This window comes from Taudactylus pleione, unplaced genomic scaffold (genome assembly GCF_031769625.1).
Source record: "Taudactylus pleione unplaced genomic scaffold, aTauple2 ptg000534l, whole genome shotgun sequence".
In the NCBI taxonomy this organism is placed as follows: Eukaryota; Metazoa; Chordata; class Amphibia; order Anura; family Myobatrachidae; genus Taudactylus; species Taudactylus pleione.
This window is the reverse complement of record NW_028284936.1, coordinates 268,581-292,531: the sequence shown is the minus strand read 5'-3', so window position 1 is coordinate 292,531 and position 23,951 is coordinate 268,581. Positions and strand designations below refer to the sequence as shown.

The window sequence follows — 23,951 nt, the reverse complement described above, 5'->3', positions numbered from 1 at the left end:
CACCTGTTGCCAGTTCATCAAATATGGGGGACCCCTACACATTTTGTTACCTGTATTTTTTGAACCAAGGCCAGCTCAAAGAGGTCGGGTCTGGTTATGCCTCTGCATTTTTATTTTTTTTTGGAAACCTAAAATCCTGTTCCCATCTAATAATCAGGTAATTAATTATCCATCTCCCCCTCTTCACCATTATAATTAAATTCCTCATTAATAAATCCCCTTTCTTGGAGAGCCGAATGTATTCTTTTAGGAGACTGTGGCCCTGATTCAGAGCCGCTCGTAAGCGGCCGCTCGTTCGTTCTGACCGATGTTCGCACATCTGCGCATGCGGACGGATTTTAATACGCATGCGCGAACCAGTCAGTGCGGCCGAAAATCGTTTGTTCGCTATATAGCGAATGCCTGCTATTTTGAGTGACAGAAGGAGGCGTATGTGGGTGGTAACAGGGGAAGGTGCTTGAAAACGGGGTTGTGGAATTAGATTGCAGGCGTGCTTAAAGGTCAAAACGGGCGTTTTAAGGGAGTGCATAATTAATACAGCAGCATCATTGACCACGTCACTTGTTTTTTTTTACTCCGAACTGCATGCAAAATAGCGGTTAAAAAAACCAGCCACAAGAATAGCGAGCATTTCATACGCTGTTCGATGTACTCGATTAATCTAATAAATAGCGGACATGACGTATGGTGCGAGCGGCAAGGGGGCGTATTTTTCAAAATTACAACCGCAAGTTTTGCTCGCTCGTTCAGACTTAGAGGCGTGAACAGACCGCAATTAGCGAACGGTTCATTTGAATAGCCACCCCTTGTTTTAGAACGAACGACCGCAAATAGCAAGCGGATCTGAATGAGGGCCTGTATCAGCAGACACAGATTGGAGGTCTGCTGAAAAATTGGACAAGTGAGTAGCAAGGATTGGATATAGAATCTGCAAGCAGGTCTGCAGTAGGATTGTATAAAACAGTCTGATCTGCCATGGATTGGATAATGCTAGGTACACACTTGGACGTGATGCTGTGTTGGGTTGCTGGGACCAGAGTTCGGTCGCCGGCTCCGGTCTTCGCAGCCTACACACTATAACATTGGTCGCCTGGTCAGTGGTCGGATCTCCTAGTTTTTAAGCATGTTTTAAAACCATGAGACCCGACAGGCGACCAAGATCTGGTCTGAGGATCTGTCAGTGGCGGGTACACACTTGTCCAATGTCGGGCAGACCAGTCGGATCTCCTGAAGATTGGACAAGTGTGTACCCAGCTTAAGGGGTCTATTTACTAAGCTTTGTTAGGAGATAAAGCGAACAGAGGTAAGGTACCAGCCAATCATCTCCTAACTGCCAAGTCACAGGCTGTGTTTGAAAAATGACAGTTGGGAGCTGATTGGCTGGCACCTTATCACTTTTCACTTCTCCTAACACTGCTTAGTAAATAGACCCCCTGATCTCCTAACAAAGCTTAGTAAATAGACTCCTAAAGGTGCCAATCCACTAGTGGATCAGGGAAAGCCAGTACGATTACGACATTGTAATCGTACAGTCGTTCCCCTAGGGGGTGAAGTGCCTACACTGAACGATTGATTGCTCAGTGTAGGCACATCAATCAACCCCGAACATGGCCAATCTGTCGTTATTGGCAGATTGGCCTGCACGTTCGGGCAATGATTGATGTCGGAAACGACTAGTGGGAGCGCGCATCGCTGGTCGTTTCCGACATTTGGATGCACGATTTGCGACCGAATACTGAGCGATTGCACGATTACGATGTCGTAATCGTGCAAACGTACAGTGTAATCGGCTAGTGGATGGGCACCTTAAGTCTCTTGTCAGGCATGGGACTGAGCAGAAATTAACTAAGTTTTGTCAGGTAGCATGAGACTTAAGCAGACAAAGTTCAAACAGAACCTTTGCCACATAAAACCAGAGTACTTCATTAAATAAATGTACTTTATCCTACTGAGCCCTCTGCTACTTAGTAGAAATTGGCAGCAGATAACTAAAATGGCCGTCTGTGTGGAGAGTGCAGGGACCCTGTCGTGAGCAACTCTGTGGGAGGGAGCGTGCCAAAAAGGGTGGGGGGTGGAGATAAACCCCCGTGGCCGACCCCCTTGGACTTCCCGCCACTTTACCTGCATCCTGTGTATGGGATGGGAGGAAGAGACTCGGTCATTACTGCCATCACCACTGGAGGGGGATCGCCGCTGAGTTGCGGCTCCCTGTAGTTGCAGGGAGCCTCTTAACTGCCCCTGGAGCTCTGACCGTGGCTGTGTCCCAGCTGTCCGAGGACTGGCACTGACAGATAAGCCACCGGAGACCGGGGGATGGAGCTGCCAGCATAAGCGCTGCGTCTGCAGCAGCGACGCAGGCCACTCAGTGAAAAGTAAAAGATAAATGAATAAAATATACTTAATCAGTTGCAGGAGCAGCTGAACAAATTGTGCTCAGAAAGGTAACAAAAAGAAGGTGGCTGCATGAGGCGGGGGATGGGATATAGGGGAGGAGGAGCCTGTGCTGATTCTTCAAACTTTTTGGTGCTCAGGCTCCTCCAGCTCTACCTATACCCATGGTCTCCAGTGTCCCCCATGGAAGGAAAGAGAAAGCATACTTTACCAAAATACAATGAATATCTATTAGGTAACTTCTATTACAAAATGGTAAATAATCACACAAAATTAGGCAGTACGTTTTTACAAGACCCTAAATTGAATATGCAATCTCTGGTTTAAAGAGAACAATTTACAAATAAAGCAAATGTGTACTAATATACAGTATAGTATATATTGCACTGTCATAATTAACAGATATCATTAGATGGACAAAAACCTTTTATTTATTTTTTGAACTGATATTTTGCTGTAATTAGAAGTGCCTTACCTTGAGCCTGGTAAACGCTGCAAAATAGTGTCAGACACCTCGACCCTAAGCGGTAGTAGCGGTACCCACAGGGAGAGAGAAAGAGAGGAACGAAGGCGCTCTAGCCAAAACTCAACTTTTACACCCACGGCTCCCTGAGTCTCTTTTCCACCCACAAACAGAAAGTCACAGCCATCCGACACCTGTCAGGAAGATTGGTGAAAGACAGACAGAACTTACAAATACAATAGATACTTAGTATGGCACAATATAATCAAACAATATTAGAATATATAAACCTGTACAATCTGTGCATTTGGGGTCTCACAACCTGCTTGCTTGGTCACATCCACTACAAATCCCCCAGCCTCCAAGGCCAAAACGCGCACTGGGATCTTTTGAGAAATACCAGTAAGTGGAGCAGTATTCAGAATCTCATGAGACTGTAGGAGAGAAGAAGAAATATACATATATTTTGGGCCAGATTTTAAGTTGGGAGAAGAGCTGAAACCCCCCCAAAAAACAAGTAACTTTTCCACAACCATACTGCACTGCACGTAGGGGCAGATTTAAAAAGTGCATAAAGATTTAGATTTGAAAGGGATGTGTCCTAGCTCAATTCTAATGCAGAGTACAAATAAAGCAGTCCAGCATTTATTAAGAAATAAAGAAACCAGTATTTATATTTCCTGCATTCAAAAATATAAATGTATTTGGACCCCCAGCAATGAATTGTTCAAGTGCAAAGTTATTTGCTTTTTCTGCCAACTCAGAATCAGGCCCATTACACACAGTTTCCAAACACATCATCTAAGAAACTCATAATATTGATTCATAGATATCAAATGCCTTACAAATACAGATAATATCATTAGTAGAGTTCTACATTGTACCTTCACAAGTGGGATGATTGCTCTAAGGTCACGGTCAGACACCAACACTTCAGCACTGCCACGAACACCTGCTGTGGCTGCACTAGTTCCCGGAACATCCAGCTGGAAAGTAATTCTCCGAGAGACCGCAGAGCCCAGCGAAACGTTGCTCACAAGAAAATCCAAGAGGGCAACAACTGGAGGGGGCCTGAAAAGGAGCGAGAAACATTAAGGAGGGCAAAAAGACAAACTGGAAAGCAAGTCAACAACATAATGAAAAGGAGTAAAAAAATAAACTGGATAACACAGAGAAACAAAGATCAAAGGAAAAAACAACAAAACACTGAAATCACGCACAGTTAGTGTTACATTAGCAGAGCCAGCAGAGGTTTGGGGCACGCCGCAAGAACCTAATGGAGGCAGCTATCGATCTGGCATCTCAAACAGACCAAGAAGCAGAGATAGTCAGTGGGGGCAGCGGGTATTAACAAATATGGCAGATGGATGAGGGTTGCTGCGCATGCCCAGCCACAGCAGCTCCTCCTACTATAGGCCTTTGCAGAGTCCAGCAGGCAGAGTGTCTGCACTGACTCTTCTCCCTGCAGCCTGCCAGTGCCAGCTACCCCCACAAAGCACAGCTCTGGATGGACCCACTGGACCAGATGCAGTGCACAGCCACCCAGGTGATGGGAGGTGATGTTTGCTGGGCTGGGAGAGGGATGTTGGATGAGGGGTGCTGTCCTGGGTGATGTGCTGGATAAAGGGGGTTGGTTAATGGGTGCTGTGCAGTGAGGGGTGATGGGTGCTGTACTGGGAGAAGAGAGCTGTGTATAGAGGGGATAGGGGTGCTGTGCTGGGAGAGGGGTGCTGGGTAAGGGGGTGCTGGGGACTTCGCAGTGAGGGGAGAGCCTGGCGTGCTGGGAAGGGAGAACAGTAGTATTAATTTACATTAAATAAATTCATATTCAAATTGGTTGGATTTGAAAGGAAATACTAAGGAATGGGAGTGCAAATCTTCATACTGAATTCAACATTAAGCTTGGTGGTGGGATTATCTGCTAGGGGACACCAGCCAAAACCAAATTGGATGGGGCCGGCTCTGGACTATAGGATAGGATTTGAGAAACACTAGGGTAAATTTACAAAACAACAATTTTGCAGTGGGATTTAAAAACCCCTGCACATTGCTGGCAGCTTGAAGCACCAAACCCCTGAATTTACTATTCATCGGTTTTTATGGAGTTTTCTAAACTATTGTCGAGGTCTGTTTTTACGATGATTGGGTTTTCTTCTTCCTGGGTTTCTTAACCAAACCATCAGCAATATGGTCAAAGCCTGTTTTAAAAGTGCCTACACACATAGCAATATTTTAGTAAATCATGAGTCCCCACTCACAATCACGATGCGATGCGCGTCCCCGCAGGTCGCACATCGCATCTTCTGATCTGCCGTGTTGTAGGGCAGATCTGAAAATTTAAGTCACGATGCACTGGATAGTTTAGGAGGCACGATAGATTGGCAGCTTTTCAGACCAAATCGTGCCCACGACTGCCGGGGAGAGTTCACTGGGAAATCGTACACAACATGGGAACGTGAGCACATCGCTATCTGTGTGGGCACCTTAAAAACCACCACAAAACCGCTGCATCTGCCAATCAGAAGGTGAGGAATTACAATACACTTACAATGTATTGAGTAAGGAGAAGGAGGCAGGCAACACTAATATAGGGCCTGATACAGAGATATACGTTCATCCGAGGATGAACGCAAATCTCTGATTTTTAAGGGTCTGTCTAGGACCCGTTCAGCGCATGTGCAGAACGGGTCCTGCGATCTCGCTCGCAGACCCGCTATGCCACAGAATGATTGGCATGCTGCAGCATTTGGGTGGTGGAGCGGGGGGGGGGGTGCCTGATCGGTGTATTTTGAACGGTTTAAAAAGGAATGCACCATGTAAGATACAGTGCATCCGGAAAGTATACACAGCGCTTCACTTTTCCCACATTTATTTATGTTACTGCCTTATTCCAAAATGAAAAAAAAATTATTTTGTTCTCAAAATTCTACACACAATACCCCATAATGACAACATGTAAAATAATGTTTTTTGCGATTTTTGCCAAATTTTATATATATATATATATATATATATATATATATATACACGTCATCTTACATGGACGAACATCATCATTCCTGGACTTGTCCAGGAATGATGATGTTCGTCCATGTAAGATGACGTTTAGCCTCTGAGTTCCGTTTTTTTGGAGGGAAAAATCCGAACTCAATGTGCAAACTCGAACCTATCCGAGCCTGCACATCCCTAATATATATATATATATATATATATATATATATATATATATATATATATATATATATATATAAAAAAAAAAATAAGAAATCAAAATGTACATAAGTATTCAACACCTTTGCTCAATACTTTGTTGATGCACCTTTGGTAGCAATTAAAGTCTTTTTGAATATGCCGCCACAAGCTTGGCACACCTATCTTTGGGCAGTTTCACCCATTCCTCTTTGAACCACCTTTCAAGCTCCATCAGGTTGGATGGGAAGCGTCGGTCCACAGCCATTTTCAGATCTCTACAGAGATGTTCAATTGGATTCAAGTCTGGGCTCTAGCTGGGCCACTCAAGGACATTCACAGTTGTCCTGAAGCCACTCCTTTGATATCTTGGCTGTGTGCTTAGGGTTGTTGTCCTGCTGAAAGATGAACAGTCGTCCCAGTCTGAGGTCAAGAGCGCTCTGGAGCAAGATTTCATCCAGGATGTCTCTGTACATTGCTGCATTCATCTTTCCCTCTATCCTGACTAGTCTCCCAGTTCCTGCTGCTGAAAAACATCCCCACAGCATGATGCTGCCATCACCATGCTTCAATGTAGGGATGGGTATTGGCATGGTGATGAGTGGTGCATGGTTTCCTCCAAAAATAATGCCTGGCATTCATGCCAAAGAGTTCAATCCTTGTCTCATCAGACCAGAGAATTTTGTTTCTCATTCTCTGAGAGTCCTTCAGGTGCATTTTGGCAAAATCCAGGCAGGCTGCCATGTGCTTTTTACTAAAGAGTGGCTTCCGTCTGGCCACTCTACCATACAGGACTGATTGGTGGACTGCTGCAGAAATGGCGGTGCTTCTGGAAGGTTCTCCTCTCTCTACAGAGGAATGCTGTAGCTCTGACAGAGTGACCATTAGGTTCTTGGTCACCTTCCTGACTAGAACCCTTCTCCCAAAATCGCTCAGTTCCGACAGCCGGCCAACTCTAGGAAGAGTCCTGGTGGTTCTGAACTTCTTCCATTTACGGATGATGGAGGCCAATGTGCGCTCATTGGGCAGATATTTTTCTGTACCCTTCCCCAGATTTGTGCCTCGAGACAATCCTGTCTCGGAGGTCTACAGACAATTCCTTGGACTTAATGCTTGGTTTGTGCTCTGACATGCACTGTCAAGTGTGGGACCTTATAAAGACAGGTGTATGCCTTTCAAAATAATGTCCAAACAACTGAATTTACCACAGGTAGACTCCAATTAAGCTTTAGGAACATCTCAAGAATGATCAGTTGAAACAGGATGCACTGAGCTCAAGTTTGAGCTTTATGGCAAAGGCTGTGAATACTTATGTACATGTGATTTCTTAGTTTGTTTTTTAAATTAAATTTCCAAAAATCTAAAAAAAAAAAAAAACTTTACACGTTGTCATTATGGGGTATTGTGTGTAGAATTTTGAGGACAAAAATTAATTTATTCAATTTTGGAATAAGGCTGTAACATAAAATGTGGAAAAAGTGAAGCGCTGTGAATACTTTCCGGATGCACTGTATGTATTTTGCAGGTGTTACTGGAAGGCTCTTTTCTTGAGCAGGAGTTACTAAGGTTCCCTGCATTGAGAAGTATTCATAGGAAGTACTTCTGTATTGCACAGAGTTAACAGGAAGTATTGTACAGTAGTTACTTGAAGACTCTCTGTATGGTGAATGGGTCAATGTAAGGCTCTCTATATTGTGCAGAGATCACAAGAAGGCTCCCTCTATGGTGGAGATTTAAATGGAGGGATAACAAGAAGGCTCTCTAATTTTCAAGGATCACAAGAAAATGATCTTTATAGTATAGTGTAGGGCAGTGTTGTCAAACTCAGGCCCTTCAGCTGCAGTGGAACTACACATCCCAGCATGCAATGCCAGAGTTTTGCTATTAGGGCAGTGTTGGCTAACCTTGACACTCCAGCTGTTATGGAACTACATAACCCAGCATGCACTGCTACAGTTTTGCTATTAGTGCATGCTAAAACTGTGGCAGGGCATGCTGGGATATGTAGTCCCACAGCAGCTGAAGGGCCAGAGTTTGACACAACTGGTGTAGGGGATCACAGGAAGGTTATCTGTGTTGTGCAGTTGTGTCTGAATGGCTGTATTTATGATGCAGGGGTCACTGGAAGACTGTATGTTGCAGAGATCACTGAATTTCCTGCATGGTACTGGGGTCAGTGGGCATGTGATAGAAAACCTGGGGGCCAGGGATGAATATCTGAGGAAAACTGATGGGGGAGGAGGGCAGGTGAGCAGCGGCGGCTCCTACCCTCTTGGATGTGGGGGGCTGCTGCTGCCGAGAAGGAGAGGGGACTGTGGAGACTCACCTCCCAGCCGGGTCCCAGCAACTGTACAGTAGAGCAGACAGCGCTGGAACCGTCGCATGCACACTAGCGGTAGGGAGCCACGCATGCGCATAGCACCGGCTACTAGAGATTGTGCCGGCTGCGGCGCCTAGAAGCCAAGTAGGGCTGCCCGAAAGGCAGAGGAGTGGCTTCCTACTAGAAGCCACTCCTGACTGCCTGTTGTGTATGTGACTGGCAGGTGGCACTTACAATGGGAAGCCACTGCCAGTCACAGTGTAGCCGGTGCAGTCGCAGACTGCAACTGGCTCACTGAGGTGTCAGATTTTACTGGGGGAGGGGGGTCTGCAGCCCTTAGGTAAAATCCACCACTGGAGGGGAGTAGGATGGCATATATAAGTAAAGAACAACATGCACTGGATTTGTAGGATACTAGGATGTTTAAGAAAAAAAAATTGTATTTTAAGCATGCTTTCAGATTGTAGGTTTCAAAATTTTAAACTACAATTATTTTAACTTCACAACAATATATGAAATTCCATACACAAGATCACGTCACGGTTTAACGTGTCCATTTAGGGCTTACAATTACACAGAATCTAACATTGAGAATGCTATTGAGAAACTATTACTAAAGCTATAAAAAGCAATGAAATTAGGATCAGTAAGGCAGAAGCCATAATGGACATGCTCCTTACACAATACAAACATGATAAGCCATCACATCCTGTGGTTAGCTGCAGATTCAGTACTATCATGGAGGGAGTGAAATTGCTGTCAGAATTGTGTGTTCACTGATATACACACATGTAGTCTACGCAACGGAAGATATAAGCATCTATGCACAGGGCCGGATGAAGCATGGGGGCCCCCGTCCGCCACTCATCCAGCCCTCCACCTTTTATCAGCACCGCCCCCACTAATCATCTGACCTACCCTCACTTATTCTGCTCTTAGAAAATGCATGGGACTGCACAGTGCAGCAGTGTGCTCTGGCCAGGGGGTCCGGAGCTCCCGTGCCCCACCTTAATCTGGTTCTGCAGCACAAAAGATAGCTCCTAAAATCTATCCCACTCAGTCTCCACAACTATGGCACATAGCTCTTCACATCCTGCACACTCAATTGCCACAACCATAGCACTCGGTCACTTCAACCATTCAATAGTCTGAACTATCAGTATATGGTTACCTACCATTCCATCCACTGTTAAGTCCTCGCCACAAACCAGATGTGCGGACATTTAACATTCCTCAATCTATGGTCTCACATATGTACTGGGAATACCTCATGGAAGAATTACCACTCATCATGAACAGCACAGTGACCGACCATGAGTGCTTAATGATCGTGACCAGTAGCTTGAATGGTCCGTGGTAACAGACAAGCACCACTAGCTCAAATCACATCCACATCGAATGCAGGAGGTACCAGGCACATATCCAGCAGGTTAGTGCAGCGTTCTTTAGCCGATGGGATATGAGAGTGGAAGACCCACCAGAGTGCCCCTGTTAACACTAACACCAGTCACAGCCCGGCACCTGAGCTCATGACATTTTTAATTATACTGGGTGACTGGCAAAATGTGGCATGGTCCGTTAGTCACAGTTCCAGTTGTTTCGGGCTGATGGTAGGGTTCTGGTGTGGTGCTCATCTCATGGACCCCAGTTGTCAACAAAGCACCATTCATGGTTCCATAATGGTGTGAAGTGTGTTCATGTGGCATGGGTTGGGTCCGCATGAACAGGTCATTGACCGGTAACCTCTATGTTGCATTGCTTGATAACCATTGCTGCCCTTCATGTACCCCCACAACGATGGAATATTCTAGCAGGATAATGCACAGGATCATCAGCCCCAAGTTGTCCAGAATTGGTTCGAGTAACATACTGGAGTGTTCTGACAAATGGTGTGGCCAGCACGTTCACCGAAATGAACCCAATCGAGCATTTATGAGAAGCGATGGAGAGATTCATTCGCATGGGTCAACAGTGTTCACTCTAGGTGCAGGGTGCTGATCAGTGAGGAGTGCATATTTTAATCTTGAAGGGCAAAATTATAGACGTGACTTAACATGTCTCCAGAGATCTTGCGTCCACTTGTGGAACTGATGCCAAGTGACTGACTTGTCTGAGCTCATGGTCTCCTTTCTGTCACCTGCTGTCAGAGCTCTGTATCCCAGGCAGCACATCCTCTGTACATGCTGAGATTCCCTCCAGCAGCTCTAAACCAGAGTCCTCCTGACCGCTGTCCCCGTCTCATCAGTGAATGCAGAGTCCATGCTGCGGGAATGAAGGGTGGTGTCAGATGGCAATTAAATCAGTAGTTTCCGGCAGAGATTAGTTGAGGAGACGCTGCAGTCAGCTATAGGTTGAGGTTAATCTGCTGGAGATGATTGGTGTAAAAGACGTCGCCGGCGATGATTGGCTGCTGCAGCGCTGCACACAGGCAGCATACTCAGCCAACACGTTCAGTGGGACCCGCTGAGTTTAAAAACCAGGTCCCCAACTTGCTGTAATCCGTATCTTAAGGTACAAATGTGTAGACCACTGGGATACACTACCTAATGATTAGGCACTTAGAAGTGTTTAATTAGCCTAAAGCCGCGCATCCACTAGCCGATATAATGAATGATAACGTTATCGTTGTTTATATCGGCCAGTGGATATGCCGTCAACGATCAGCAATGCACACTCCCGCTGGTCGTTGACGACGTCGCTCATCGCCCGAACCTTCCGGGATGGAGGAGGGTGCTGGCCCTGAACGCTGTGCTCAATATCATTAAGAGCATTGAACACACCACTGCTGGGGACACTACACGATATCACTCATGGAGTGATATCGTGTAATGGATATGCAGCTTAATTTGGCCAATAATGACATGTCATTTTTGGGGTTAAATTATGCAAAATGCTAAATAATTGGTTGTAGGACAGGTATAAGGCTGTGCTGTATGAATGGGACAGAAGGAACTCAGCATTTCAACCCTGGTCACAAAAAGAATTGAATGCATGTTCAACCCTGCTCGTGAAGCAGTGTGAATGGGTAACCTGGGTCGATGTGTTCTGGGTCACGGTCTCTGCATAAGAAGAGCAGGCGCTTGGAGATGAGATCTCCATCTGCCGGGGAAGTTTCCCATTTAATAAAATAGTCCTCAGCAAAAGGATAAGCATAGGACAGATGCTTCTGCGGTTGGTAACGCTTTCCAGGTGTTTTCCATGCCACCTCCAGGTGGTCCACCAGCTGGTCAGACAATGGAAATATAGCAGTGGTCACCTTTTATGTCCTTGAAATATGCATGTTTGGTGCAGGAGGTTCATCCTCCCCTATGACCAAGGCTGCACGGACAGCTTGTATCAGACTTGGAATATACATTATTGACTTGGGATCCACCTCACGTGTAGAGGACTATGAGTCAGTCATCCGGGAACACCCCATCATCAGATGACATATCATCAAACAGAGTAGATTGAGACGACGGCAAAAATATTTTAGCCAGTCTACTTTGGGGTGCCTCCCTCTGCCGCACCTCAACCACAGTTTGCAATGCAGTGAGAATCTTTTTAACCCATGGAGGGGATAACCCCTGCACGGGTGCAGCCGGATGAAGCAGGCTCTGAGAGGGCATAAGTTGTTGCTGTGTGAACCCTAGAGGGGAAAACACAAGAGGGACAGCTAAACGTCCCGCAATGGCCGTTAGTACTTGTGCAAAGCACGCCCTAGGGGACTCCTGCGGAGTGGCAGAGGCCACAGAGGGACCTGGAGGAGCATAGCACCTCAAACATAATCCCTCAAGGACCATGTCTCCCACCCCTAAATTCCGTTGTACACTTTTTGCATAACAGCCAGGCAGGAGCCAAACTTGGCATATCACTCTCACTACCAGACACGGTGAAGAGGATACCAGTATACTGTATGTGACCCACCACACAGATTAACAGACTGTGAGGCTGTACCATGACAACACTTGTATTAGGGCTCAGTGAGAAAAAGGGCACAGGGAAAGTAAAACGGCTGACAGAAGTGAAAGTGAAACTCAGACAGACAGCGCTAGCATAAAGTCACATACAATGCAGAATAAATAACACCTGAACTTAATGGCACTACCAATCAACTACACAGACTTAGCGTCTGGTAAGATACAGTGCTACATACACTGACCACTTTTAGGAGGAGAGGTATGTAGGGGGACCCGGGCTCTACACTGCCTGTGTGATCTGAGACTCAGCCAAGACAAAATAGCCGCAGGAGACTTCTGAGGGGGTGGATCCAGAGTAGGAGAGCTGCCACAGCCCAGCCAGACCGCGGTGTTTAACGGGGAGGAGCCGGCTGGTAGGCAGGGAAGGCAACCTCCCCATGCCAGCGTTCAACCCCTGGGACGCTGAAGCATATCCATAACACTGCAGCCCACTGTCCCTGGTGGTCTAGAGGAACCGCAGGACTCAGTCCCTGCTCCACATGCTGTCATCCCCAGGGAGTCTCCAGCCCTGGAGGAACAAGACTGCATTTCAGCGGGTCCCCACCACAGTGACCCGCTGCTTACCTTAGTCCCATAGTGCCCGGCCGCAGTCCAGGGATCCTCCGGGGTCCCTGCTAGCCAAGACCCTGGCGGCTCGCCAAGATCCCCGGATCCGTACCAGCGTCGGCGGGTGACTGAGCGGCAGTGCGGACGTCCCCTGGACTGTCCACAGTCGAAGATAAGAGCCTTAAAAAATAATAAACTCTTCAGGGGCTGTTAAACAGACCCCCCGCATTGCAGTGACCAGACTCCGGCCGGGCACCCAACGAAACTGAGGTGCCTCTGGCCCGGGGTATAGAGGGAGACCCAAATGCATCCTGGGAGAAAATTGTACTGCGTAAGGTGCCTGGATGACTCTGCATACCTATACCCCCAAGAATTTTAAATGGAATGGTAGAGGTGGCACTAACATGTTTAATTTTTTTATTTGGTTATTGCTTTTTTCTTCATTGCCTCCGTTCCTCCTACGCTCTAGGAGATTAATACCCTATAGTCAACTCATCTACGCATGTCGGACTACTAAACTTGATTATGGCTTTGGATCATGTGGAGAAACAAAAGCACAGTTTCAGGCAGCGAGGGCGCGATGACAAGATGTGTACTCTGAAGTGCCAAAAGTCATGCAATAGATGCCTAGTATCTAGTAGGACCCCCTCTAGTCCGGCGAGGTACAACCTCCCTGACTGTGTGCCCCCCCCACCCAACACTGACTGTGTTACTGGGTGCAGCACTCCCTGTGTGTAGCCCCCCTAATCCTGACTGTATGACCATGTGCATCCCCTCTAAACCTCTGTGACTCTAACCGTAGCCACCCCCCTAACACTGACTTTGTAACTGTGCACACTCCCCTCCCTAACCCTTACTGTGTAACTGGGCGCAGCCCCCCTAACCCTGACTGTGTAACTGGGTGCAACCCCCCTTAATCCTGATTGTGTAAAGCAGGGTAAACACTTGACAGATATCTGCAGATCGAGTGATCTGCAAATATATCCGCAGATGATGGTGGTTCATGCACACTGATCAATCATTATCTGTCTGCGGGTCCCGCTAGCCGGGAGGCATATCACACCCCCCTCCCCACGGTCTCTGCTGCAAGTGTACAGGCGGTCGGTAGACCACCCTTCAACACAGCATAATGGACAGATATCTGCCATCCGCTATGCAGGACAGCCGACACAATATATCTGAACGTCGTTCACAGACAAATCGCTGGTACACACTGGCCGAGGGGAACCCAATATATCTGCCAGTATTTACCCAGCATAACTGTGTGCAGTCCCCCTAATCCTGACTGTGTAACTGTGCTCATTCCTTCCCTTGTCCTCGACTGTGTATTTCCCACTTACCCTAACTGTTAACTGTGTGCACCGCCCACCTTACACCAGTACTGCCTGACCCTAACCTCCTCCTTGGCCTCAGCATTGTCGCAACTGCTGTCTGCACTTACCCCTCCCTATCCCCAGTTCTGCGTGCCCTTAATCCCCTCTGGCTCCAGGTCTACCCCAACTTCTCCCTGCCTTTACCCCCAGTTCTACCCCAACTGACGATTGACCTTAAACCTCTCTATCCCAACTGCTACCTGCCCCTAGCAGTGTCCCAACTGCTGCCTGCCCTCGCCCCCCATAATATGTGATGGGACCCAAAAACAGTGGGAAGGACCCTAATTTCATAAAGTGAGGGTCTCTGGTATCCACAATTTATTTAGCTTAGCGTGATCACTGGGTAAAACGATAATTTAAAAATATTAGATAAAGGTAGTATTCCTTTTGTAACATTGGATGAATCAGGATCACAATTTTTTTCCATTTTATCCTAAATATGCGGAGTATCCTGATGCTTTAGAAATTGTGATATCAGTCATTGCATATTGAAATAAACATTTGTATATAAAAAGGGATCCATTTACTCATAACCTATATAGTTTAGTGACATAACTTCCACAGTTTAAAACACATTATTCGGACTGGTTTAAAGATTTAATTTGAATTAAAATAGATTAGAAGAGGACGTTATTTGGTGTGGATAATGCACAGTAAAGCTAGGTACACAATACACCAGGGGTTCTCAACCACGGTCCTCCAGGTATTAAGGATAGCCATACTTGAGCACAGGTGTCTTAATTAGTATTTAAGTTATTTTGATTTATCCATCTGTGCTCAAGCATGGATACCCCTAAAACCTGGACTGTTAGTGTGTCTTGAGGACAGAGGTTGGGAAACACTGCATTACACGATGTGTACTCAGCATGACATCGCCGGTAACAGAACCCTGCATGCAGCAAGTGCATACACACTTGCCGATGCTGGGTCCGACGGGGGTGGAGGGACGTGTCATGCTGTATTCTGCAGCAGGGCAACCGGGGGATGTCACGGGAGAGCGCATATCATGGGTACACATTAGACGATGTAACAGATTTGTCACTCCGATCCTCAGGATCTGATGACATATTGTCTAGTGTGTACCCAGTTTAAGGCCCTATTATTCCTATTTTCTTTTTAAATTAGTCCCATATCGTGTAAGACCCCCCGTAATTAGCATTCAGGTATACTTATGAGAATACCTTTAAACAAATGATAGCAAGTGGGGTGTAAAAAAAATTATTCCTTGTGTAGTGGAAGAAAAGCAACACACTTACTTACTTCAAATAAACAAACACCTAAAGCACAACATATTGTAGATATCGGATTCCATTTTCTGTCTCTTCTATTTGCAGCAGGTTATATTACAGCATTAGGTAATAGGAAGCATATTTATCAAGGAATATGTGTGGTATATCCCAGAAAACAACCGTTTTTGGACGTGGTATGTAAATATTAACTACCAGGCTGTATGTACAGGGGACCACAGCAGATATTCCAGATATCTGCTGCAATCCCTAGGCTTCATAATAGGGCAGACGGGGAGCCTTACAGAAAGGGCTACTTCATCAGGCGCTGAAGGCTTGCATTCGAAAAAGGGGTGTGGTCATTTAGGAAAGCGGGCATGTCATTGAGATGTACCTGCTTTTCATCACTGTAGGGGGCGTGACCCCGCACTCACGGAGATGCTGGGCTGCCATCAAGCTCTCCCTGCACTGTGAATAGATGTTGGTGCACGGGTGGGTACGGCTGTTTTAGCTTTTCAGTGAATAATTATTCAAATTACGTCACACATTAGTGTCCTTTATTCAAGTGACACCACAGTAGTGCCCCTTATAACACATTATGCCAAGCAGTAATGTCCTTTACACACTTATGCCACACAGTAGTGTCCCTTATACATTATGCTCCCCCCCCCTACATTATGCCACACAGTAATGCCCCTTACACATTGAGCCATATTCAATTAGAGGCGAAGTTTTCGCCTGTGGGACTTTTCGCTTCATTCGCCTGTTTCAGAGGTGAATTTATTCCATGCTCGTCCCCGCTTTTCGCCTAATTCAATTGCAAAACAGGCGAAAACGGAAATAGGCATATGCGGAACAGGCGAAAAATAGTACTTAAAGAATTGGGGAAATCAGTCTGTACCCCAGAAAAAGATACATTAACATAGGGAATCAATATAGAGATGTACTAATAGCCCTAATAAGACTATTGTGGGTACTTAAGTTGTGTAAATTGCTTGCTATTAGCGTCTTTGTAAAAGTGGTGAAGAATGGCATAAAGCAGTATTTTTTGGTGAAAATAAGTAGTCCTGTCAAATTTGGGGTGCTTGAAAATGGGTGCTAGCATACTTTTATGTCTCTAAAGTGAATGTTTAAAAGAAACGTGAAAAATCCACCTGTTACATGCACCTGCAATCCCAAAAACACCTGACCCATACTTGGAGACCGCCAAGAAGTCTATTTCGCTACTTTTACTGTTTATCCCCCCACTTTTAAAATTTTCACCCCAAAAATGACATGTCTTTTCTGGGGTGTACTTAGGTTTTAGTTTCTGGTTTTTTTGCGTATTTGTCCTTTGGGGGGCTGTCCCAAGGGGTCTGAGTTGTTTCCCCATGTTTGCACCCCAAAATAAAGATTTTGCATTTCTTTTCACCAGCTATTCATTGGAGAATCTTTTTTGGAGAATTGTTTCCACTTAGGCGAAATTGTCCTGGAATTGAATTTGGCGAATTTTTTTAGGCAAAATTTTCGCAAAAAAACAGGCGTATATGGCTTATCGCCTCTAATTGAATTCCCCTCATTATGCTTCCCCCCCCTACATTATGCCACACAGTAATACTAATGACCCTTATACATTATGCTCCCCTCCCCAGCAGCCTCTTACCTAGTGCTCTCTCATGCCAGGGCCCCCCACCCGAGCCCGCATCAGCAGGCAGCCGCTGCGGCACTTCAGCCTAGCGCCACTGTCATTCAAATCTGGCGCCGGTCACAAGCCATTCGGAGCTCGCGGAACAGCAGCCGCTGCTGATTGGCTCCTGGTCCGCGAGCTCCGATTGGGTTGCGACCAGCGCCTATTTGAACGACTGTAGTGCTGTCTAGGTTCTCTCTCTGCTGTGCGTCTCGGCCGGATCCCCGGTGATGTGCTGTTCTGCGGCCAATCCCTGACAGACTGTCACTTTCTAAATGGGAGTCCCCTTGTCCTAAATACCGGGTATAGTGCGTATTTGCGATCACTGACATTGTATGATGTATACAACACATTAATACTTAGTCTATTGAGCACATTAGGTCAATTCGGAAATCGGATGCAAGTCTAATTGCAGACGGATAGGGCATAAATCTTGCAAACTACACATGCGAGGAAAAGAAATATTGGATTTGCGTATCCACGCACATGGGCGAATATTGAAAGTGCAGATGGCTTGATCGCTTTGTCAACGGAAGACTTTTTTTGTAAAATGGACGTTTCTGCGCAGCTACCGTGTGACCGCACAGATTGTGGTGTGCTTCCGTGTTCATGTGAAGCACGCAGACAGAGATGGGATGCCTGTTTCTTGCACCTAGCAACTGTTGGGTGTAAGTGTACATGCCAATACTAATTATGACGAAAAGGATCGTTAAAACAGTGGGCATGCCGGCCATCCACATGAAGACTGATAGATATTCAGCATAGATGGGCATTAGAGTAAAGAAGCAAACACATTGTATATAAATGTAATTAATTATTTGATTTTTTGGTTTAGTGGATTTTCCCAGGGTAGAACGATCCAGACATGCATCTGCTCAGAAATCAGTGCACCTGATCAGACTCACCTACGCTCTGAAGCTCCTCTGTGCGTCACATGTCCTATTATAGTATGGTGTTTGGCACCTCGCTGCATCTCCATTTTTACAGCCCATGTGTTAGGAGCAGCAGAACGAGCAAACAGAAGCTCCAACCCAATTCGGCAGCGCACCCTGTAATATATTAATATAGTCTGATATATCAATTCAAACATAATTAATGAGCCAGACATTAGCATTCTCCATTAATTCCTTACCTCAAACTGAAGCTAGGATAGGTCCAATTGTGTCTTAGACTGATCGAGGCTGTGAACACCTCTCCAGGTAACAGAGTCTTATCAGGAAGTGTGACTATCACAGAGTCCCCCACACTTAGCTGCTGAACTTTTGGTGTGCCCACACTCACCACTTGCACATTCCCTACAATCTCTGACCCTTCATCAGAGTACTTGCATTCTTCAGAGACAGAGTAATAGACTGTTACATTCACAGGCAGCGAGACAAGAGTGAACAAGGAAGGTGAAAAGAGAATCTCCACAACACAGACATCAAGAGGAGGCTGAAAAGAACAGAACATTGTGAAATTGGTTATAACCTAATTGTAGAATGCAATGTATGTGTAGACGACAAAGTATTTGAAATATCTTGGCAAATGATAAAGAGACATCACTGAGCCTCATGCACAATAGAATGAATGGTTTACAGTTGGAGAAAAAGGGTTAAATACTCAGCACTTATTTGCCAAAGTAATATGCTAATGGTTAGTAGGCAGCATGACGGATAGTCCTTTGGGTGGGTTTTCATTAATCATGTTACCTTACTGCCCCTTTCTGGTGTAAAAAACAGCAGCATGAAAGACTTCCCAAATGTATGGTCCAAGTAATATTTTTGCAATGAAGGGGTGAAGGCCTCCATTCAAATATAAAGACGACTGGAACACTTTTTGCACAAATCTCTCCAAAGATGACACCTTATCATACAAGTTGTTCAAACAATTTGCTCACTTACAAGATATTGACATGCATAAAATCATCAGACAATACCATAAAACTCATTAACAAATGTAGGATCTCACCATCCTAGCTTCAATAAAGTCCAGGGAAATTTTATTTGAAAAAGAGGCGGCCCCATTTTTAAACCATGTGGCCACTTAGTAGTTATTTTTTGGTGATCACCAGACAACACCAGAAGAGCCATTTGATGATGGAACAGCAAAAAATCCAGAAGTTACTTTCTGGTGATCACCGAGCACTACATTATAGAAATAATAGTCATCCAGAGGTGGTTATGATGCCCAGATCTTCCTCTTTCTGGATTCTACAAACTGAGGGGTCCCTCATTTAATGCGATCAGTTTCCTAGTTTGTGTGCCTTGCTACTACACATTTTATGCATTTCAATCAAGACTGCTGAACCTAGCAAGAAAATGCATTATCATTTGCAAGTTCAAATTTTACTATGAAAACCTGAGTCCGGCATTTTGCATTTTTTTGAATGATGGTTTGTTGACAAAGCAAAAATCACAGTATTGGTTGGTGTGGTTTAGAAAAAATACATATGCACACATTTGCATTGAGTTCATATTAATGCAAATTTTGATTAAAATAAAACCAAAACACTTTAAGTAAATTTAGGTATTTTTATTGCATGAAGTATTTGTAGACTAATGTTTTCTAAAAATTCTGAGAATTTGTAAGAAAAATTGGGAACTGGGAATTTAGGGATGAGCTGTTCTGGGAGGACAGATCTCCCCTCCTGGGATTAACCCCATTTGTAGTGCTGTCTATGGGGGCCCATGGCTTGGCATGTAGACTTTTTTCTCTGATCACCCACATAAGAGCAGGAATGTGCAGACCAGGGGGCAGAGAATTCAAATCTGGGCATCCCGACATCGCATGCCCACTGATACATTATCATTCCCCCAGATTTCCCCTAATCTCCCAACACTTCTATTGACGTGTAGTTACAGTAAATGTTGAAACACTACAAGCTGTCTTTTAACGGTGTATTACTCATCTTAATCAACATCACTTGTCTATGTTATTGACTGTGTATGACTCATCAGCCACAATAACATAATGTCTATCGTGCACTCCTCACAAGTCATACTTAAAGGTCAGGTCAATTAAGACAGCAGGTGCAAGTCTTGTTTACTTTGCATTATAAAAAAGTCTGCAGAAGTCTGACACTGTATGTATTGGAGCCTCACAACGACTTTGCACACATTTCTTCTCGCACCTCAGAAGGCTGCGAGAAGAAATGAGTCCCCACAGCTTTAGGGGTACCGAACTGAGCCACAATTTAATTGCTCAGTTGGGCGCACAATCCTTTAGACGCCCAGTGGGGGGCGTCCAACAATTGAATCACCCCAAAGAGCAGCAGTAGGGGTTGGTCTTCTAAGCATGGCAAGAATCAGTCAACTCCTTCGGAGCACAGGTAAATGAGACCTAATAACTTGTTTCATATTAACAAAGAAATGATTTTACCCCTAAGGACTGTTTTGGACGCCTGCCAGAACATCTGAGGGTTCTGCTGGGCATGGTCCGAGTTATTGAATAAATGCGCCTCTTTCCACAGTCATTTTATTGTTTTTTTTACTGTGATAAATGTTTACTAAAATGAGGATATAAACTCAAAAATTGTATTATCACCATTATAAGATTGCCATTTTAAGCCCATCTACCGTTCCCAGGAGGGATCCATTTTTATTTTGTCTCATGGTTACTTTGTTAGCACATAGGTATAGTGTTGGCAATTGCAGGGTGATGGGGGGACTTCGTTTGGCAGGGCGGGGAGATTTTTATATTGGCGGGCTGGTTAAAGCAAAAAAAAGAAATATAAAGAGGAAATTATTATAATATATGATTATTTTTACTATCATATGATCTGCAAAAATATTTAAGCAGCTTGTCCAGTGAAAATTCTAAATTTTCGGACACAAAGAATAATGGATAAGAGGCTATTTGAAGTGTATGAAGACTTACTAGGAACACTCTTACCATTTTCATGCTGCTAATTTTTAAGTGTTTAACATGAATGAGGATGTTATAGAGCCAGATCTCAGGAGTTTCGAGTCACTTTTCTTATATCAGCATGGCTTAGCTGCTAACTTAGGGAGAGGAGTATAATTTTTTTTGCCGTTAATCAGCTACAGTTAAAAATCACATGTCACCACAATGTACTGTATCAATAAAATATAGCACTGACAGCTGAATATTACTGTCTCGAAGCAGTAAGGGCCAACATGCTCCTTTGTCAACCAGTCTCACGGGATAAATTACTACTCTGATTAAAGCTCTTTTGAATAACAATTTTTTTTATATATTTTATTGGTTTATATGGAACCATACTAACATTAAACAAGTCACATCCACTCAGTTTTTGTGAAGGCTCATTTTTGCCGATACAATCTTATGTATCTGGACAGTCACCAGATGGTGAACATTGTTAAAAGGCCAACATGTTGAAATGATCACCACAAAAAATGGTTTGTGTGGTGTTTTTTTTAAAATGGTTTTTCAGCATTAAGATTAAGGTTAAGCACAAAGGGGAGGGTTAGGGTTATATTACAAAAGAAAAAAAAAAAATGTTTTGATTATTTGAGCCTTCCAGCCTTTTAACCCTGTTGACCTTCTACCAACTTTTTGTACCTGTTGACCTATTGACTGTCGATCTTTTATACCTGTCAAATGTTGCCAGCACTCCCATGTGGGAATCAGCCAAAAATTATTTTGATGTTATGACCTGGAAAGACTTACAACGCTAGGACTTCAAGCTCAAACTGCATGTGAGAAATGGATTTTATGTAATGGTCATCACGCACAGAACCGTTAATGTGGTGTGATCACCTTATGGTGGTATATTTAGTAGTAGTAATTGCTGGGGAGTGATTGAGGAGTCTATTTACTAAGCTGTATTAGGAGATAAAGTGAATGAAGGTAAGGTGCCAGCCAATCAGCTCCTAACTGCCATGTCACAGGCTGTGTTTGTAAAATGACAAATAGGAGGTGATTGGCTTGTACCTTACTTCCGTTCACTTTTTCTTCTAACAAAGATTAGTAAATAGACCCCTAAAGAACTGCTGAATTACTTGCTTTTGTATATTTAAAAGCTTATACAAGTGGTAAACGCGTATGGGCCTTTCTCCTTGAGAGAGGTCCAAAGGCCAAAACGAGCTGAAGGGTTCTGCACAACACATACCACCATCCATCGGAATCCCACCATTGACATTAACACCGGCCGCAGCTCACACAGTGGTCCTTCAGCAAACCGGAAGAACTGCATGCCCCCTTACAGGCTTGAAGGAGCAGTGAGCACACACGGAGCGGACGACCTGACAAAATGTTATTCCCACGGGACCGTGGGGTCAGGTCCTCCGCCAGCTACAACATCTCTGTGCCGCATCGCTGCCACAGTGATTAGACAACGTGATCGTGAATACCTCATACCTACAAACAGGTACATCGATACAGTTGAACAAGTACTGATCCACAAATACCAGGTAAGCATGTCTCTTCACAAGCGCGGGGCGCCACCATCTAGAGGTATTCACAACACCAGCACACAAGGTGTCTCGGTTCTTGAGTCTGTAGACCAGCAGGGGAATGTGCAGGTAGTAAGGACCGCACGGTAAGGAGCCTCCTGAAAGGGTCTACCCACATCCCAACCGAGAAATATACCGGACTACACCTCTCCTAAGAGGCCTGAACACGTCTACCCTACCAAACCAGCCCCAATTACCTGTAATACGTTTTATAATATCACCATCCTAGAGTAGTACTGTGCCTAAAACAGGATTGGAATCTATTTGCCTGGTCTCTTTGTTTATAAGTCAGTTCACACACCCACTCTACCCACTTTAATATTCCCATCATCAACCTACCCCACATACAGAAACCTGATCACCCACCATATTACCACATCAGTCAGCAATCAGCATATAGCCATTCCCTCACTGTAGACACACTACCCCTCCCTCTACCCCAACCTGCACACACAATCAAGGAGCACACGTAACACCTACACATTTACTCTTAACCACCAGTTGGACCAGGTACCCCTACTTTAAATTGCAGCACCTTCACACCACCCTCTCCACCCCTCCTCACCTATATAGACTCATCCCCCCCCATTTCCACCACACCTCGAAGTGCAGCCCATCCCCTTCTATAACAACATTATGTACATTCTATTGAAGATTGTATTTATGCTGACAGTTGACTATTTATGATTAAAAAGTAATTAAATAAAGAGTAAACAGGGATTACCACATTGCTCCCTTATATTTTTCAGGGCAGCACAGACTGTGTAATGGTCAGCATTACAGACTCACAGCACTAAGGTCGTAGGTTCGATTACTACCACTCCACTCCACTGTGTGGAGTTTGTATATTCTCCCTGTGCTTGCGTGGGTTTCCTCCGGGTACTCCGGTTTCCTCCCACACTCCAAAACTATACTGGTAGGCTAATTGGCCAAAATTAACCCTTGTGTGTGCGCGCATGTACATGTGGTAGGGAATATAGATTGTAAACTCCACTGGGGCAGGGACTGATGTGAATGGCCAAATATTCTCTGTAAAGCGCTGTGGAATATGTGTGCGCTATATAAATAACTGGTAATAAATAAATAATAAATTTGTACTTTTGCTTGGTACATAACTATCTTTTGATATACAATATATTATCCTGACATTGTATAGTGTGTACGTCCTCACCGTCGTTTATTGAATCATCCCATCTGCTATGTGAACCCTTCCCCAAGTTCCTAACCCTAACATTAAAAATCCATGGAAAAATGTGTCGACCATTTGTCCCCCGTCGACATTGTGTGCATTGACCATCTGTCCCTACTGAACTTCCATCCGGATACCCGATGCTGTGTAGTTACATGCAGTATGTAACGATACATCATGCCGTTATACAGCAGATCATGCAGTGTGTGCAG

At 44.8% G+C, this 23,951-nt stretch overlaps 1 protein-coding gene across 2 annotated transcripts in view; it reads right to left on the bottom strand.

Annotated features, from left to right (window-relative positions):
- LOC148501128 (transmembrane protein 132A-like) overlaps positions 1–23,951 on the bottom strand; it is a 195,562-nt gene that overhangs the window by 64,004 nt on the left and 107,607 nt on the right. For both annotated transcript variants that reach the window (XM_088450900.1, XM_088450901.1), the window contains exons 4-8: positions 18,266–18,567; positions 18,039–18,182; positions 3,739–3,925; positions 3,145–3,288; positions 2,867–3,048 (exon numbers count right to left, since the gene is read on the bottom strand). In XM_088450900.1, coding sequence (XP_088307026.1) covers positions 2,867–3,048; positions 3,145–3,288; positions 3,739–3,925; positions 18,039–18,182; positions 18,266–18,567 — 959 coding nt within the window. The remainder of the gene's footprint in view (positions 1–2,866; positions 3,049–3,144; positions 3,289–3,738; positions 3,926–18,038; positions 18,183–18,265; positions 18,568–23,951) is intronic.